Genomic DNA, 18,392 nt, shown 5'->3' with positions numbered 1-18,392 from the left:
CACCCTTGCCGAACTAGGCTGGTATTATGGAGTTACATTTTGGCTGGACTAACGAGTCTATGCATAGTCCAATCAAAATCTCGCAACGAAATCGAAATCCGGTTTGTAAACTGTCGTTCAGATTTCGGTGATTGCAGGATTTCCAAAGCATATGTACCGCCAACGCGTTGTCAACAGATATTTTACAAATCTTTTCATGTTTTTAATCAAGGTGATCACGTGATTTGATGCACTTCGCGGTGTAAGGCCCGTGATATCACAACATAGATCTTGCGTTTTGATCAGATCGTCCTGAGTTGGGGCCACCATTTTGTTTGAAGCAAATGCAAGTGATACGAGAGGTGGAATTTGAATGGTCCATAGGAGAGGCTTAGAAGGGACATAACTCGTAATAACCACTGGTGGCGCTACGATCGAGCCTAGTAATTCCAGCTTAGTTTGGCAAGGGTGGGAACTGGACTTTTAAAGTCAGTTAACTCTCTTGCCTCGGGAGGATGTACATCTAGTTGCTGATTTAGCCCCACAAACAAAGATTGGTTGTTGTATAACACACTATTCCTGTGATATCACAGCACCCTGTACATAATCAAGTCGGGATCAGACAAACCAGTGATTGATATTATGAGCATAGGTTGCTTGGGGATCTACTCTGACCTGTGACCTATCAGGAATCTCCACAGGGTCAAACGTTATAACTATTGTAAATTCACCTTCATAATAGGGTTCACAGCACTCAACAGACATCAGAATAACTTGTGCAGATGAGAGCAAGATTTTATTTCACAACACAAGATATACAAAGTAAAAATGCGGTCAGGGTTATGACACATCTAAAACAGAACAAACATGGATGGCGAGATTTCATCTAGAAATCTTTAACATATTTTGATCCATATAACCAAAGAAAGAGATGATGTTCTAACATCACACTCTCAAGACATTAAAAAGTAATTCAAGTTTACATTCTTTTAGATGTATAACTAATATTATCTAATATCATAGGAGATTAATTCTATTTTTTTGCAATTCAATGCAAGTTGGCTCAAGGATATTTACTGCACAGACAAATCTGAACTGATATCCAACTAAGAGTGACAAGTGAACACCCTTCCTTTATGCTTGGTTAGTGATGAGATATGTTTGTGATAAATGTGCAATGAAAATTGAGCCGACTATCTACAAAAGGAAGGGGAGAATTGGTTTTCTTCCCCTTGGATAGTCCTTGAAATCCTTGCGGTAGTTTCGATGTTTGCCGAACGCCCACATAGTCATCTGGTAGAACCCAGCCAGGGTGAATAGACCCGCTGAAATTGCATAATATTTCAATATTTGTATTATCACAACATGCTGTCATACAGGAACATCACCCACAGGGGGATGGGTATTGGCAAAATTATCTTCGGTAAGCTACACAGAGCATCTTATTTATGCTTGACACTGATTGGCTAGTTGATTGTTCCATTGTTTTGATTGTCTGAATAAGCCAGTAGAATTTCATATGTCAACACACTGTCACGAATAATTGAAGAGAACATCATTTCTTGTTCGTGTCATGGAATACTTAACATAATTTTGTTCAGCAATAGATATAGAATGAGTTGATGACTCCACTTGTAATTGGGACAGTCTGACACACATTTGGACAGTCTCACACACATTGGGACAGTCTCACACACATTGGGACAGTCTCACACACATTGCGACAGTCTCACACACATTGCGACAGTCTCACACACATTGCGACAGTCTCACACACATTGCAACAGTCTCACACACATTGGGACAGTCTCACACACATTGCAACAGTCTCACACACATTGGGACAGTCTCACACACATTGCAACAGTCTCACACACATTGGGACAGTCTCACACACATTGGGACAGTCTCACACACACTGCGACAGTCTCACACACATTGCGACAGTCTCACACACATTGGGACAGTCTCACACACATATATAACTGTTCAATACGTACAAAGGAAGAGGAACTATGTATTAGCTGTCTCCTGTGAATTTCCATTGGATGTTACACACGTAATTAACCTGGGACAGTTAATACTTCATTCCTTGTAGCGTGCATGTTGTTTTCTAATTATTACACGTCAACGAGCCCTGTATGGCAAGAGGTCAAGTAATGGAGAGTGGACCCCTTAATCATTTTACTGCACTTGGTGAAATCCACAAGCCTTGCTCGGAGCCAACTGATCCTTGCTAATACTGACCTACTTGATAGATACTGTGTCATGTCACTGTGACCTACCTGACTGTGTTATGTCACTGTGACCTACCTGACAGACACAGTTCATGAGGGGAGACATGTGACCTGTCAGTGTGAGTGTACAACCTACCTGGCAGACACTGTGTCATGACTGTAAAACCGACCCAGGCCATCGTCTCGTATGTGTAGTTGGGACAAGACACAAACCCAAACAGCCATGTGAACGGGTTGGCCGTTGGGTACGGAATTCTTCTCACTTTGGACCCTGGAATTAGAAAGTACATTCATACCATGGGTCACAAGTATATCAAGTAAGGATGCATTTTATTAACACTGCAGAAATCTACAGCATCTTTTGTTTTCAGGCTTTGGACTTGAGACTAAAGACACAGATTGTTTTGTTCCCATTTCACTCAATATGCTCATGTTTGTTAACGTGGTCGGAGCTTACTGGAGCCCAACACTTCATTCTTTTGAGTATGATACTCAAATCCTTACCATGCACCTTTCCTTCCTATTCCTCACAAAGTGGCTGTACTCGTTAGTGAGTCAGCTACGACACATTGAGCAGTATTCATTCATATCAAAGCATGTCAGCTTAATGCGAGTGGAAAGTTGACAGTCACAGCGTGTCAGCCTAATGCGAGAGGAAAGTCGAGAGTCACAACATGTCAGCTTAATGCGAGAGGAAAGTCGAGAGTCACAACATGTCAGCTTAATGCGAGAGGAAAGTCGAGAGTCACAACATGTCAGCTTAATGCGAGAGGAAAGTCGACAGTCACCGCATGTCAGCCTAATGCGAGAGGAAAGTCCAGAGTCACAGCATGTCAGCTTAATGCGAGAGGAAAGTCGAGAGTCACAGCATGTCAGCTTAATGCGAGAGGAAAGTCGACAGTCACAGCGTGTCAGCTTTATGCGAGAGGAAAGTCGACAGTCACAGCGTGTCAGCTTTATGCGAGAGGAAAGTCGACAGTCACAGCATGTCAGCTTAATGCGAGAGGATAGTCGACAGTCACAGCATGTCAGCTTTATGCGAGAGGAAAGTCGAGAGTCACAGCATGTCAGCTTAATGCGAGAGGAAAGTCGAGAGTCACAGCATGTCAGCTTAATGCGAGAGGAAAGTCGATAGTAACAGCATGTCAGCTTAATGTGAGAGGAAAGTCGAGAGTCACAACATGTCAGCTTAATGCGAGAGGAAAGTCGAGAATCACCGCATGTCAGCCTAATGCGAGAGGAAAGTCCAGAGTCACAGCATGTCAGCTTAATGCGAGAGGAAAGTCCAAAGTCACAGCATGTCAGCTTAATGCGAGAGGAAAGTCCAGAGTCACAGCATGTCAGCTTAATGCGAGAGGAAAGTCGAGAATCACCGCATGTCAGCTTAACACGAGAGGAAAGTCCAGAGTCACAGCATGTCAGCTTAATGCGAGAGGAAAGTCCAGAGTCACAACATGTCAGCTTAATGCGAGAGGAAAGTCGAGAATCACCGCATGTCAGCTTAATTCGAGAGGAAAGTCCAGAGTCACAGCATGTCAGCTTAATGCGAGAGGAAAGTCCAGAGTCACAGCATGTCAGCTTAATGCGAGAGGAAAGTCGAGAATCACCGCATGTCAGCTTAATGCGAGAGGAAAGTCGAGAGTCACAGCATGTCAGCTTAATGCGAGAGGAAAGTCGACAGTCACAGCGTGTCAGCTTTATGCGAGAGGAAAGTCGAGAGTCACAGCATGTCAGCTTAAAGCGAGAGGAAAGTCCAGAGTCACCGCATGTCAGCTTAATGCGACAGGAAAGTCCAAAGTCACCGCATGTCAGCTTAATACGAGAGGAAAGTCGAGAGTCACCGCATGTCAGCTTAATGCGAGAGGAAAGTCGAGAGTCACAGCATGTCAGTTTAATGCGAGAGGATAGTCGACAGTCACAGCATGTCAGCTTTATGCGAGAGGAAAGTCGAGAGTCACAGCATGTCAGCTTAATGCGAGAGGAAAGTCGAGAGTCACAGCATGTCAGCTTAATGCGAGAGGAAAGTCGATAGTAACAGCATGTCAGCTTAATGTGAGAGGAAAGTCGAGAGTCACAACATGTCAGCTTAATGCGAGAGGAAAGTCGAGAATCACCACATGTCAGCCTAATGCGAGAGGAAAGTCCAGAGTCACAGCATGTCAGCTTAATGCGAGAGGAAAGTCCAAAGTCACAGCATGTCAGCTTAATGCGAGAGGAAAGTCCAGAGTCACAGCATGTCAGCTTAATGCGAGAGGAAAGTCGAGAATCACCGCATGTCAGCTTAACACGAGAGGAAAGTCCAGAGTCACAGCATGTCAGCTTAATGCGAGAGGAAAGTCCAGAGTCACAACATGTCAGCTTAATGCGAGAGGAAAGTCGAGAATCACCGCATGTCAGCTTAATTCGAGAGGAAAGTCCAGAGTCACAGCATGTCAGCTTAATGCGAGAGGAAAGTCCAGAGTCACAGCATGTCAGCTTAATGCGAGAGGAAAGTCGAGAATCACAGCATGTCAGCTTAATGCGAGAGGAAAGTCGAGAGTCACAGCATGTCAGCTTAATGCGAGAGGAAAGTCGACAGTCACAGCGTGTCAGCTTTATGCGAGAGGAAAGTCGAGAGTCACAGCATGTCAGCTTAAAGCGAGAGGAAAGTCCAGAGTCACCGCATGTCAGCTTAATGCGAGAGGAAAGTCCAGAGTCACCGCATGTCAGCTTAATGCGAGAGGAAAGTCGAGAGTCACAGCATGTCAGTTTAATGCGAGAGGAAATGCCAGAGTGATGCAGGGTGTACACATTTACCACATACAACGTGTATGGTACTGATTAACTTACATGCTACTCAACATTTGCTGCAGACCAAAATAGTCATGTTTAGTCAAAGGTGTGGTCCTTCGCAAATGTTGAGTTGTTTGTTGTTTAACACTGATAGATTTACAGGATAGATGAATGTAAGTAGAGGTTGACTATAAGTGTTAGAGGAATCGATCCATGCAAATGGCAGTAAAGATGACCCATATGACACTACAGGATCTGCTAGTGGTTCTGATCCCATATTAATCACAGTTAGATTTTAGGCCTGTCAGCGTCTTGCTCATAGAATGTTTGTTTGTTGTTCAATGCAGCACTCAGCAATATTCCAGCTATATGACGGCGGTCTGTAAATAATCGAGTCTGGACCAGACATTCCAGTGATTGACAACATGAGCATCGATCCACGCAACTGGAATACTCTGACATGCATGAACCAAGTCAGTGAGCCTGATCACCTGATCCTGTTAGTCGCCTCTTACGACAAGCAAAGTCGCCAAGCAAGCATGGGTTGCTGAAGACCTATTCTAACCTGGATCATCAAAGGTCCAAATGTTGAGTAGTATAATTAGGTCAGTATCAGAGTGAATGTGGGATTCAAACCTATGCTCAGCTGATCCTGGCACAGCTAAGGTAAGTAAACTATCATGACATGAATACCTACCTGCAGGGCGGAGGTTCCGGAGGGCAAGGTGGATTGACAGGTTGCCCAGCTCAGCAAACTGAAATATCAAACATGTCAATGGTGTACATTCAAAACACATGCAGCACAGGTATTCTGTATTTTTGCACTGTTAAAGGCATATATAACAGAATTGCGTTTTTGTCTGCTGATACATTAATCATATTAGAGATCAGAATATGCAAACATTTTGCTACCTTCAGTACTTCAGCCAGGATTTAAACCAACTTGTATGTTACTTTTCAAAAAGTGTGTTAACAAAATTTGAAAGCGTGTGAGTTTACAAATGTGAAAAGTCCATCTTCCAAAGGCAAGAGAGTTAACTGACTTTAAAAGTCCAGTTTCCACCCTTGCCGAACTAGGCTGGAATACCTGGGCTTGATCTTAGCGCCACCAGTGGCTATAACAAGTTATGTCCCTTCTATGCCTCTCCTATGGACCAATCAGATTCCACCTCTCATATCACTTGCATTTGCTGCAAACAAAATGGCGGCGCCTTGTCAAGACGGTCCTATTGATAATCAAGATCTCTATTGTCATAGAATGGGCCTTACATCGTGAAATGCATCAAATCATGTGAGCACCTTGATTAAAAACATGGAAAGATTTGGAAAATATCTGTTTACAACGAGATAGCGGTGCACATGCTTTGCAAATCCTGCAATCCACCGAAATCTGCACGACAGTTTACGACCTGATTTTGATATGGTTGCACGATTTTGATTGGACTATGCATAGACTCGTTAGTCCAACCAAACTGTAACTCCATAATACAAGCCTAGTTCGGCAAGGGTGGAAACTGGACTTTTATAGTCAGTTAACTCTCTTGCCTCGGGAAGATGGACAAGTCATACCTAAACCAGTAAATTTTCCATGATGGTCAATAATATATGTGCTCTAAGAACTGGAGGTGAGGTGAGGTGAGGAGAAAGGGGGTTTAACGTCACATTAAAAATTCTTGCACTTATGCATGCATGCATGTGAGCGAGCACCTGGCAGGGTAAGAACATGTTTTAAACAGGTCACCGATAACTAATTGAACTATGTATGGCATGGTTGTGTTTGATAATATGGTGCACTAGTGCATTAGAGTGTTCAGTCTTACACGTTTCAGTATTTCATACTTACAGCAAATGCAGCAAGTCCACCATAGATCTGCAGATCTCCATACACTGAGAAAAGTTAACAGTACAGTGGTTAAACACTTACTACTCAAAAGAAGTTAAAGAACACCTGATTCTTTTATATTACTATAGTTAAGCCATGATAGATTTAGTATAGTAATATGAGTGAGTGAGTTTGTTGTCTAACGCCGCACTCAGCAATATTCCACCCATATGACAAGGGTCTGTAAATAATGGAGTCTGGAGCAGACAATCCAGTAACTGACATCATGAGCATCGATCCACGCAACTGGGATCGACGACATGCATCAACCAAGTAAGCGGGCCTGAATAGTAATTCGAAAGAATCGGTGCTTAACTTCAGTTGAGTGGTATAATATAGTGATACTCTCTAGTTCTTGACTGATGACACATTCTAGAAACAGTCTAGTATATGGTTACCCCAAAACAGATTTGAGTTGCCATATACTCTGTTAAAGCACTCTGAGCTCTTGGAAAATTGGCCAAGGGGCACTTCCATATCATACCAGTTATATTTGTTTTCAGAGATCTAACAGTAGTGAACAAAGTTAGTTCAATCTTTCATGAAACTAAACCTTTTTCCATAATAGCTAGCAGGTAATTATATACCCTTTCTACACTGCTGTTTTCTGTACAAAAACTAATGCACAAGAAAATGTCAAGACTGTCATGTCAATTTTCGGTCTTATTAGGGTACTGTTATCATGATTATTTGGGCTAAAAAAAATCAATAGTCTTGATTCTCAGGCACTGCCCGCGTCATCATAAAGTCTACCGCACGATTCGTTTTTATTTTCATTTTCCAAAAATTAAAAAATCCTGACACTTATAAACAATTTAACACACAGTTACTTTCCTTTACATCTCATGTTATGGTCATGGCGGCAAAAGGAGTTTGTTTGATTGATTATGTGGGAAGGTTCTTTCTCCCAGGTTGATGGTACACAACTATTTATTTGGTAATGACTGGAAAAAAAAGAAGAAAAAAAAGAACACCTGCCCGCACCATATTTTCAAATGTCAATGCCTGAGAACCAATTCTTCTAATTTTTTAAGCCTTATAGACACTAGTCTAGAAGTTAGTCACACTGGAGCAGGGCGTTTAATACAACGATTACGTTAAGTCACTTAACTATTCATTATTTCATAAAAAGTTCATGATGTTTAATCTTTTATGTGCATGAAACGAAGAACAGAAGACGCTGGCTCAAGATGTCTGACAAATCATTCAACGTTTGCTCAGCCATCTCAAGGTCTCTCCACAAACCTGGGGGGGTGTACAGGGGGTGGTTCACAAAGTAGGCGACAAATGCAGCAAAGCCCCAATAGTAGATGGAGTTCTGAAAGGAACGTTTTATTACCTATGAGTACAAGTTAATAGAAAATGCTAATATCAGAGCTTTGAAGAAACCTTTTCTTGGTTCTCAGAAACAACTCCTGTGTTGAAGCAATTTCAGCAGACTTCTTTTAGATTTTCTATTTATTCACCCTTTTCGAAACTAAAAAATACCAACATATTCTTGCTTTTTGTTATTGCCAGAATCACATATTTGGTGACTGATATCTGTATCAAAGAGAGTTGAAGGGATACATGACATCTTCCCGAGGCAAGGGAGTTAACTGACTAAAAAAGTCCAGTCTCCACCCTTGTCAAACTAGGCTTGAACTTTGTGGTTCGATGGTAGCGCCACAAGTGGCTAATACGAGTCATGTCCATGCGAAGTGCATCAAACATGTCAAATCACGTGAGCAGATTGATTATAAACTTTAAAGGATTTGGAAAATATCTGTCAATGACGACTTGACGGTTCATATGTTTTGCAAATCCTGCAATCAAATGAAATCTACACCACAGTTTCCAAACCGGATGTCGATTTCATTACGAATTTTAATAGGTCTATGTATAGAATTGTTTGTCAAGCCAAAACATAACTTCGAAAATTCCAGCCTAGTTTGTCAAGGGTGGAAACTGAACTTATATAGTCAGTTAACTCCCTTGCCTCGGGAAGATGTGTTAAAGTAGGCAGACACGGGTTCTTCATATTTACACTTATATTCATCAGCCAACCCTATACAACTCCTGCACTCACACGTGTTGTAACTCAACTATCAGCCTAAAGCAAACCAAGATGGCTGCCGTAAAGTCATTCATAAAGCCTAAAGGGCAGTTTCGTATTTGAGGGGGAAGTTTCGTATCCACATATCAACAAGATGTACATGACTGACCTTGAAGATGTTGAAGATGGGCATTGTGGCGTGAGAGAACCTGTGTATGAAGACCGTCTCAAAGAGCCGTTTGGCGTAGTGGAATGTCCAACAAGCTGCAGCAACACTGGAAGTACATAATCCACAAGCTTGGGAAGGGTGGACTGGCTAATTTCATGTCTGAAGCATCCACCCTCTCTCTGAATCACTGCTGAATGTGATGTAAATGTTATGTGCAAACTGAATTCCCCAAGTCACATAGCAACGTCGCATTCCCTTTGATGACTGAAGTGTGGTGACTGGTTGCTAGAATAGCTAAGTTTGTGATGTGTTAACAATTTTTTTTTTGCCAATACCTGCGTTGGGAGTGCCCTTTTTTCAAAGACTACAACATGCATGTTCCCTTCTGTTCAAATACATTTATGTGTTTAAGACAATACTAAAAGGTGAGGTGAAATGGCGTTTATTAACGTCTATTAACGTCTATTAACGTCTTAAGGTATGACGCAGCCGGGGATCAAACCCCGGACCTTTCCATCTCTGGAGAGACTCTATCCCCAGACCATGGAGGTGGTTACAATACTAAGACATGTAAGAAGTGACATATACTACCCAAAGACGTTAAAGAACACCTGAGCTTTTCATATGACTACAGTTGATCTGTCATGGCTGGTAGGGACTGCAAAGGCGTGGCCCTCAGCAAATGTTAGTTGTTTGTTTGTTCTTTAACGCCACTCAGCAATATTCCAGCTATATGACAGCAGCCTTCTAATTAATGGTGTCCCCTAACTTGTTTTGAGTAGTATATATAAAACATTGCATCTTGTTGTTCAGACAAATGTCTCCATAACTACAAAATACATACTGCAATAACTGCTTGTCTGTTTGTTGTTCAACATAGCACTCACTAATATTCTAGTTATATGACTGCGGTCTGTAAATCATCGAGTCTGGACCAGACAATCCAGTGATTGACATCATGAACATCAATCTATGCAACTGGAATATGATGATATGCATCAACCAAGTCAGCGAGCCTGATCACCTGATCCCGTTAGATGTCTGTTACGATGAGCATTTTGTATTTAGGTTCACCACAGATGTAAGCATGAAGAGTGCTGCAGCTACTTACTCTACAACAAATGCTCTTGGTTGTAGCGCAGCCTCAGCTCCGTAGATGATGGCGGGCCGTGTGTAGAACCCGAGGTAGATAGCTAGCGGGCCAGCGTACTCAGTCAGAAATACCTACAGGAAATAGTGACATGAGTGAATGCTGAATCAAACTGCTGACAGCAATACTGAAATTAACGCGAGTGTGAATGAAATGCGAAAAATGACCATTGATCATGTTGATTTTGAGTCGCATATTTGGCAAGGGGTCAGCAGTCTTATTAATTTGGAGACGCATTCATTTCCAGATTTACAGTATATCACCTGTATCACAACAACCTGTAAATTATCAAGTTTGGCCAGGCAAAGCAGGTATTGATTGCTTCAGTAATGGCAGAACCCGGTGACACAAAATCAGCCACATCACCATGATCACACATTGTGATAACCCGATCCTGTTTTTCTAAAGTCCTGATTGCCCAACCAAGTACTGCACCCCCACAAGGAGAAGTCATTGTGACCATCTAATTCCCATTGAACAACAAGGAACCTATTCTTTCCTGACACCACCCAAGAGAAGTCATTGTGACCATCCAATTCCCATTGAAGAACAAGGTTCTAGAAACCTATTCTTTCCTGACACCTCTACATATACAAAAGAAGATTAAGATTAGTTCCAAGTGATTTAGTTTTCAGGACTTGGGTTTAAAAAATGAAATAATCTCCATTGGACAAAATGGGGAACAATATTTTCCTGAAAAAACAAAACAATGCCACAAGACATTCATTTCCCTCTGGATAAACAAAGGAACGTTAAACAAAGAATATTCTTGCTGGAAGAAAAAGGTAAACAAACACAACCTGTGCCCAGGAAACTGGCTTCCCCTGACTTCTGCCAAATAAGCCACCTCCCAATGTAATCCAGTGTTTTGTCTTGCAGTCATGCACTTACTGTAGTCCAGCCTACTTGGGGCCCTAGATCCTTGAAGAATAGTTCCCCACTGCTTTTCATGCCAAGACTCTCCAAAGTTTGGTCATCTTTTAATGACTTGCCCCCTGAAATGAAAACAGTTCCACTTAAAACATAGCCATACTATGTTTACACACGATAGCAAATGTCATGTTCACTTAACTATCAAACATATGACATAAGTAATACAAGAAATGAAAGCCTTGTTTATTTAATTTTAATACTTTCATTTCCCATTTCCCAAGGTGAGGTGAAATGGGGTTTATTATTGCATTTATATAGCGACATGCATGTACGTGCGTGTGTTTGTGTGGCTGCTTGTACTATTCCGGACTGATGCCGATTTATAGTGCTAGCTCACTGAGATGCCGCAGTTTAACATGAGTATCCCACTCAGACACAGTATACTGACTCCGAACCGACCAGTCCTTGTTTTAGACTCTTAATGCCGAGCGCCAGACAGGGTAACAACAAGTACCATCTTTTAACGTCTTTTTGTATGACACGGAGGGGGATTGAACCCCGGATATTCCGCTCTCCGGGCGGACGCTCTACCACTAAACCACGGAGGCGGTCCCCCACAACAAGAAACATGGTAAACATGTGTACAAAGTGTCTACAAAAATATACTTCTAAAGATCAACATTCTTGATTATTTTATGAACAAATTTTAATGCTTTACTCACTTGGTTCGGTGCGAAAGGACTGCCTGTCAGGGTAATACTTTGATTCTGTTGAAAGTAAACACAGAATTATATATTGTTACTGTACCATGTATACTGTGACCAAAGAAACCTGATAAATAAAACACTTTCATCTAATTACTTAGTTTTTTTATAAGGTATTATCATACCTCCATGTCAGAGTGATGAGATCTGAAAGGTTCACATGATCTTGATAAAATAATATGTATCTCAGTGGGAATAATAAATCCTTTATACCCTGCCATGAAGAAACAGGCTGCATGTTATTTCTGACCGGGACAATAATACCCCGCTTCGAAGCAAAGAGATACACGCTTTTTGAGTCAATGAAGTGAAGTGAAGTGAGTATGGTTTAACGCCGCTTTTAGCAATATTCCAGCAACATCATCAGCGGGGGACATCAGAAATGGGCTTCACACATTGTACCCATGTCGGGAATTGAACCCGGGTCTTCGGTGTGACGAGCTAACGCTTTAACCACTAGGCTACCCGACCGCTCTGAGTCAATGAAGTCATGTGACATCATAGACATAGCACAAGTTAACCTCAGCTCAATCAAACAGCTGTTTTCTATTAAATTTGAATTCTTTTAATACTCTTACAATGGCAGATTAAAACATGATGGTAAGATTAATTTGTTATGGCAGTATCAGGAGGGGTACATGTGGTTTTATACATTCCTCTGGCTCATGGTATAAAACCTAATACTGGACACATAAAACCACTTATATCCCTTGTAATGCGACTAGACCTTATATTAATCTATAGCTGGTGAATTAAATTCTCCTCATGGTCTGTACTTACTAATTCTTTGGAAGGCTTTCTTGACATCAGAAATGGCAGAACTCGGAGATAGCTGTAAAACAGAAACCATCACTAATGTTTCATCATGATAAAATATCCAAACTAAACTCTTTGCTTTGAATATCAAAGTGTAACAAGAGAAGAAGATGACAAATCACCCTGGCCCCATAAATTTGATATAAATCATATGACTGTTACTTAAAGTCCAACTTGATGAGAGAATTTCTATATATCTGTTAGTCCATATACAAGAGCAGTTATTGAGCTATTAAAACTATACCATGGAATTGGGATTCAGAACAGAAAAAAGAAAGAAAATAAATTCTAAAAAATCCCTAAATCGCAAAAGGCACAAGTTGACAACCTGGAATATCTATTACTTTTAGCCAGACAAACACAACACTTTGAAGAGTCAAAATGAAACTTGTTGCCATGGAAACAGAATAAATATAATCTCTAAATAGCAAAAGGCATCGGTCGTTGTGTGTGCATAGTTTCAAGAAAGAGTACCTATAAGTTTTAGAGATATGGTCCGGACAAACACACCACTATGAACAGAGTCAAAGTCAAACTGGTTGCTGGATTTATGCCGAGTTTATAGTGCCAGCCCACTGAGACGCTGTGCTGCAGTTTAACATGGGCACTCCACTCAGACACAGCAGGCTCTAGCAACCATGTCCACTAGACCACAGAGGGGGTTGAGTGACACAGGTATTACATGTGGATTTTGACCACTTTGGTGAAACCAACTAGTATGGGCATGGTGCTGACAAACCATGGATAACAATCGGGACAAATCCAATCTCATTAAAATCAGATCTTAGATCTCGCTACCGCTAAACAAAGATCTGAGGACATCCCATTACGGGTCACGTCAGCACGACCTTTCATCCAACCAATCAGAGCGTTGCTTACCAGATCCTGAAAGTGACATTCGGAATGTGTTTTCTAATCATGCAACCTCGAAATATTTAACACAGGGTATTCCGAACGACAGTTACAGGTTTTATGATTATATCCATACAATCTAGGCCATCTATAAGCCATTCCAGAATGTTGTTTTGGTCAGTTTTATTTTTTTTTATCAAGAATACATCAAAATATGTTTCGAAGCGTAGTCGCCAGTTTGAAACTAGTGCCGTAAAGCTCGAGATAGCTGCCTTCTGATTGGCAAATGTCGATTTCTTGTCAGTCATTTCATTGGTCGGTCAATGTTCGCAAAAGGTCGTTGTGACGTGACCTGTAATGGGATGTCCTCAGATCTTTGGTTAGCAGTAGCGAAAACTAAGTTCTGATTTTAATGAGATTGGCACAAATCAGGAATTTAACCCAGCACATCCTGGCTAGGCTATGGCTCACTACAACGCTTCCACTTACTGTTGCAATGGTTGCTAAGACCTTTGACGACTTAGCGTCGGTAACCTGGACCTGAAAAAAATAATTTGAAAATGAAAACCTTTTAATCCCAAACGATAGCCATGAACATACAAAGTGCATGACTGATATCCTGCTGTTATATAGATCTACTGTTGGAAATTGGTTTAACATTTTCAATGGAGCCAAATACAGTAAATAACGCAGGTTTCAACATCTGGTTCCATCTGCATGATTAACTGTGTTTGGGTCCACAGAAAATGTTCCAGGTTCTTATCATTACGATGCAAACTTTAGGGTGGGTTGTGTCTTTGTAATTTGTGTGGCTATATATGTACATAACTACATATTCCACAGTTTGGTAGCTCTCTCCTGGTGTTCTTTGGTAGACACGTAACAAGACACCAAGAACATAATGTTTGATGTGGAGGGAAGACTCAGTGTCATGCACAGATGCAGGTTGTAACCCATGTTTACCGCAAGAGGCGACTATTGGGACCGGGTGATCAGGCTCGCTGACTTGGTTGATAATTTCCATCGTATCCCAACCAAGTAAATCGATGCTCATTTTGTCAATAACTTGACATGGTCCATACTTGATTATTTACTGACCGCCGTCATTAGCTGGAATATTGCTGAGTGCGGCGTTAAACAAAAAACATTCTATGACCAAGGTGCTGACAGGCCTAGAATCTAGCTGTGATTAATATCGGATCAGAACCACTAGCAGATCCTCACAAGAGTATTGGACATGGCTCACTTCATGACATATGAACTACCTCATAAAGTAATAAGTGACAAAAGCTGTTTACTGTTAGGACAATTCACAAAAGAACAACCATTATTCAAAGGTTGAAGTCACGTAAATAAATAAATACATATGGTCAGCGTGAGAACGTGACCATATAAAAATATCTCCTTTAAGAATTCACCGGCATGTCATTGTCCAATATCTACATTTATCAGCGACTGGGCTTTCACACCAATACACATAGCGCCAGTATGCAATGTATCTTGTGATAATGATGAACTTTGCACCTTGAGTTATGAAGCAAAAACCCGAAAAAGCTAATCACAAAACGGACTGCAGTTTTAATCATTCTCTTGAATATACAATAAACCTTTTCAAAGACGGCAAAACAAATTATTCGGACAAAGCATAACCTATCAGTTGCACAAAACACATCTAAACATGCCCACCTCAAACACCATGTTGATAGTAACAGCCCACACCGGTCGAGTGACCGTAATTTAGAGTTACCTGCCCCTGTGTACATTACGCTTCCAGGGTTCAGCGCTCACTGTCATTAAAAACCTGTTACCTTTATTGTTATCTGTTCAATTGTATATTTTTTTCATTACATGTCACAGTGCAATTCAAATGAGTTAATTACATAAATGTTGAAATAAAAGTCCTTGTGTGAGAGGGTCCGCTACTGTACTCGACTCTGTAGCCCATCAAAGTTTCATTTCGGGCGCTGGAGAAAATTGCCCTATGCAAGAATGGCATTTTAGAGAAAAATGCCATATTGGGGGTCATTTTCTCCCAAACAAAATTTGCAGAAATTTCCACTAACATTTGGGGCCTATTTCTCCAAATTGTCTGAGCCATTTTTGCATGGGGCATTTTTTCCTTTTAATTTCTATTAAAGCACAGGAATACGTAGTTGCACACAAAATGTGCTTCTTTATTGACCCATGTATGCTACGGAGTCAATAAAAAAAATGTGTGTGTACAGCTGTGATTAAAAATTTTAAACCGCCCATTTCCAAGACTTTAAAGATTTTCTAAACTATCTATAATGCTATAGAAGCCCACACGCGCGAGGCTTTAAATTTCAATTTAAGTTAATTCTCTATATAAATGCATGAATATATTCACATATTTAGTTCATCCATTTTTTTATCAAATAAAATAACAGCGCTATGAATGTGTAACGCGGAACTTGAAGGTTCTCATAGTTTAGGAAATAAGAAAATTGAAGGTTTGTATAATTTATGAAAACATTATTGCTCGGCAAGCCCCGGAGTTTTTCCACTTTTATCAACTCGTATTGATATATTTGATATCAAAAGACGCTCGGGTGAGATTCTCTATGTATATTTTCGGAAAGTTTTGGTACAGTTTATGATGTTATTTAAGCGTATCCTCGAGCTCCTCTCCACGGCCCGATGTCTCTGTTTGTTGACTACTGAAATTAGGATGATGCCAGTTTTTAATTAATGTTTTTTCCAAATTGAAATGAATAATCAAACATGAATGTGCATACAAGTAAAAGGCTACGTGCAGGTAGACACACTACATATTCCAGGCTACATTGGTGGCCACTCGTTAACATCAGCAGCTGATAATGGTACACTATTATATTTCACAATAACTTTAATGACTCCCTCCATGATATGCATATTACACTTTATTTCATTAACAACGTGACGTGAATATATTTTTGTTTACATTGGCCATAGTTGCATTCTTGTATTTAAACATGTTCTAGGAAACTAGTACTTTATTAGTTAAACACTATGCTGTATTCGTTCATCAGAGCGTGCGTGCATGCATGCGTTTATGTGTATATGCATGTATGTATGTAGATATGTTGGTTGAGAATGATTTTACGCCGCTTTTAGCAATATTCCAGCAATATCAAGGCGGGGGACACTCGAACTGGGCTCAACACATTGTACTCATGTCGGGAATCGAACCCGGGTCTTCTTGTGTGAAGAGCGAACTAACGTTTACAGTGGTGCCGTAAATGCACAAATAAACGCCGGATCCAACGACCTTCTACCAGTGCCCGTTTCACACCGAGACCAGTTCTCAGCCACCCGTCATTGTTAATAGTCAGGGCAGAGACCATTCTCTGGTCAGGGCCAACACCCGCCACTGGAAGTGTAAGGGAGGTAAGTCGAACATGTGAGCGACCCTTCCATTCTCCGGGCAGACACTCCATCCATTGCACCGCGGAGGCGGTCAATTTATTTTTAAATGGGAAGAGTATGTGTCCGTGTCAGTAACTGCTGTCCCCAGGAATACGAATAGGTATGTCCCCTTTACACAAACAGGGCGTCCGGTAACACACTGGAGGTCTCACGGCGAAACTGTAGGTGTACTAGCCGAAATGCATTTTATGTAAATTAAAAAAATACACTCGAAATTCGCAAAAGGATATATTATAGTGTATTTATTAAACATCAGATACATTATATATAGTATTTATTAAACAACAGATACATTATATATAGTAGTAAGAATAAAATATTTAGAAGGTATATGACATATCTTACAAAATAATACGAACGATATTAGTTTTTTGGTATAAATACATATATTCTAATGAAGGAAAAATGAATTAACTTTATGTAAAACGTATTAAATATTTTTATAAGAGATTGTGTATAAAAACAAAGCAATACATATTCAAGTGTGCGAATAAACAAATAAACACAAACGAACCTAGCTACCATTGCAAGTGCAGCTGTTATGTTGCAAAATAAAACATCTAAATACATCTTGCCAAATAATGATACCAAAATGTGACTTACAATGGTACAAGACACCATGGCATATTATTGTACCAAGAAATCATAGCTTATGATGTTACCAACGCATCCGTGGCTTTAATATCATTGTACGAAGTCATCCTGTGTCATAATGGTACCTACAACATCATTATGATTGTACGAACACAAGACTTATGACTAAATCAGAGTAAGGCTAATAATGGTACCAACATGTCATGGCTCTAATACCATTGTACGAAGTCATACTTTGTCATAATGGTACCTACAACATCATTATGACTGTACGAACACAATACGCATAAAGATTTAAAGACTAAAACATTCCAATGCGTATATTGGTATTCAGATGACATGTATTGTACAGAGACAGTTTGGCTATAATAACATCACAGTTGAATGTGCCAACAAACCATTGTTGATGATGGCTTTAGTAGCACTAAATAAAAATTATAAGCCTTAGGACAATGGTGCGACATGTTCCAGACAGTTGAGTATAAAACATGGATGACAATGGCATAAACACCATTATTGCACCAAATGCTTGTAAATACAACGTGGTATGGATATCCATTTGAAAATGGAGCTAAGGATCATGGCGGTAGGTTTCATGGGAGACAATTGAATCAAATATTATGGATGACAGGATGTACCAAGAGCAGTAGATGACAAAGAAGCATCTAGGTCTGATGGAGGACGCTACCATTGGGTCCTTAGGTCTGATGGCAGTAGATAACAGGGGCCCATAAGTCGGATGATAGACACTACCAAGGGGTCCATGGGTCTGATGGCAGTAGCTGCCAAAGGGTCCTTAGGTCTGATAACAGACCCTACCAAAGAAAAGGGTCCTTAGGTCTG

General features: G+C 40.6%; 1 protein-coding gene across 1 annotated transcript; it reads right to left on the bottom strand.

Annotated features, from left to right (window-relative positions):
- Nucleotides 1–760: 760 nt before the first annotated feature.
- Nucleotides 761–15,248, bottom strand: LOC139479199 (very-long-chain enoyl-CoA reductase-like). The gene is made up of 12 exons (XM_071262041.1): nt 15,216–15,248; nt 14,019–14,069; nt 12,642–12,693; nt 11,820–11,864; nt 11,116–11,219; nt 10,186–10,298; nt 9,075–9,180; nt 8,116–8,188; nt 6,832–6,875; nt 5,686–5,743; nt 2,353–2,487; nt 761–1,304 (listed from the first exon to the last, which is right to left on the bottom strand). The coding sequence occupies exons 1-12, from the start codon at nt 15,225–15,227 to the stop codon at nt 1,177–1,179; spliced, it is 921 nt and encodes a 306-aa protein (XP_071118142.1). The 5' UTR covers nt 15,228–15,248; the 3' UTR covers nt 761–1,176.
- Nucleotides 15,249–18,392: the final 3,144 nt, after the last annotated feature.

Source organism: Haliotis cracherodii, unplaced genomic scaffold (assembly GCF_022045235.1).
Source record: "Haliotis cracherodii isolate W230 unplaced genomic scaffold, xgHalCrac1.p SCAF_4, whole genome shotgun sequence".
In the NCBI taxonomy this organism is placed as follows: Eukaryota; Metazoa; Mollusca; class Gastropoda; order Lepetellida; family Haliotidae; genus Haliotis; species Haliotis cracherodii.
The sequence above is the reverse complement of the archived record's forward strand: the minus strand, read 5'-3'. Positions and strand labels throughout refer to the sequence as shown.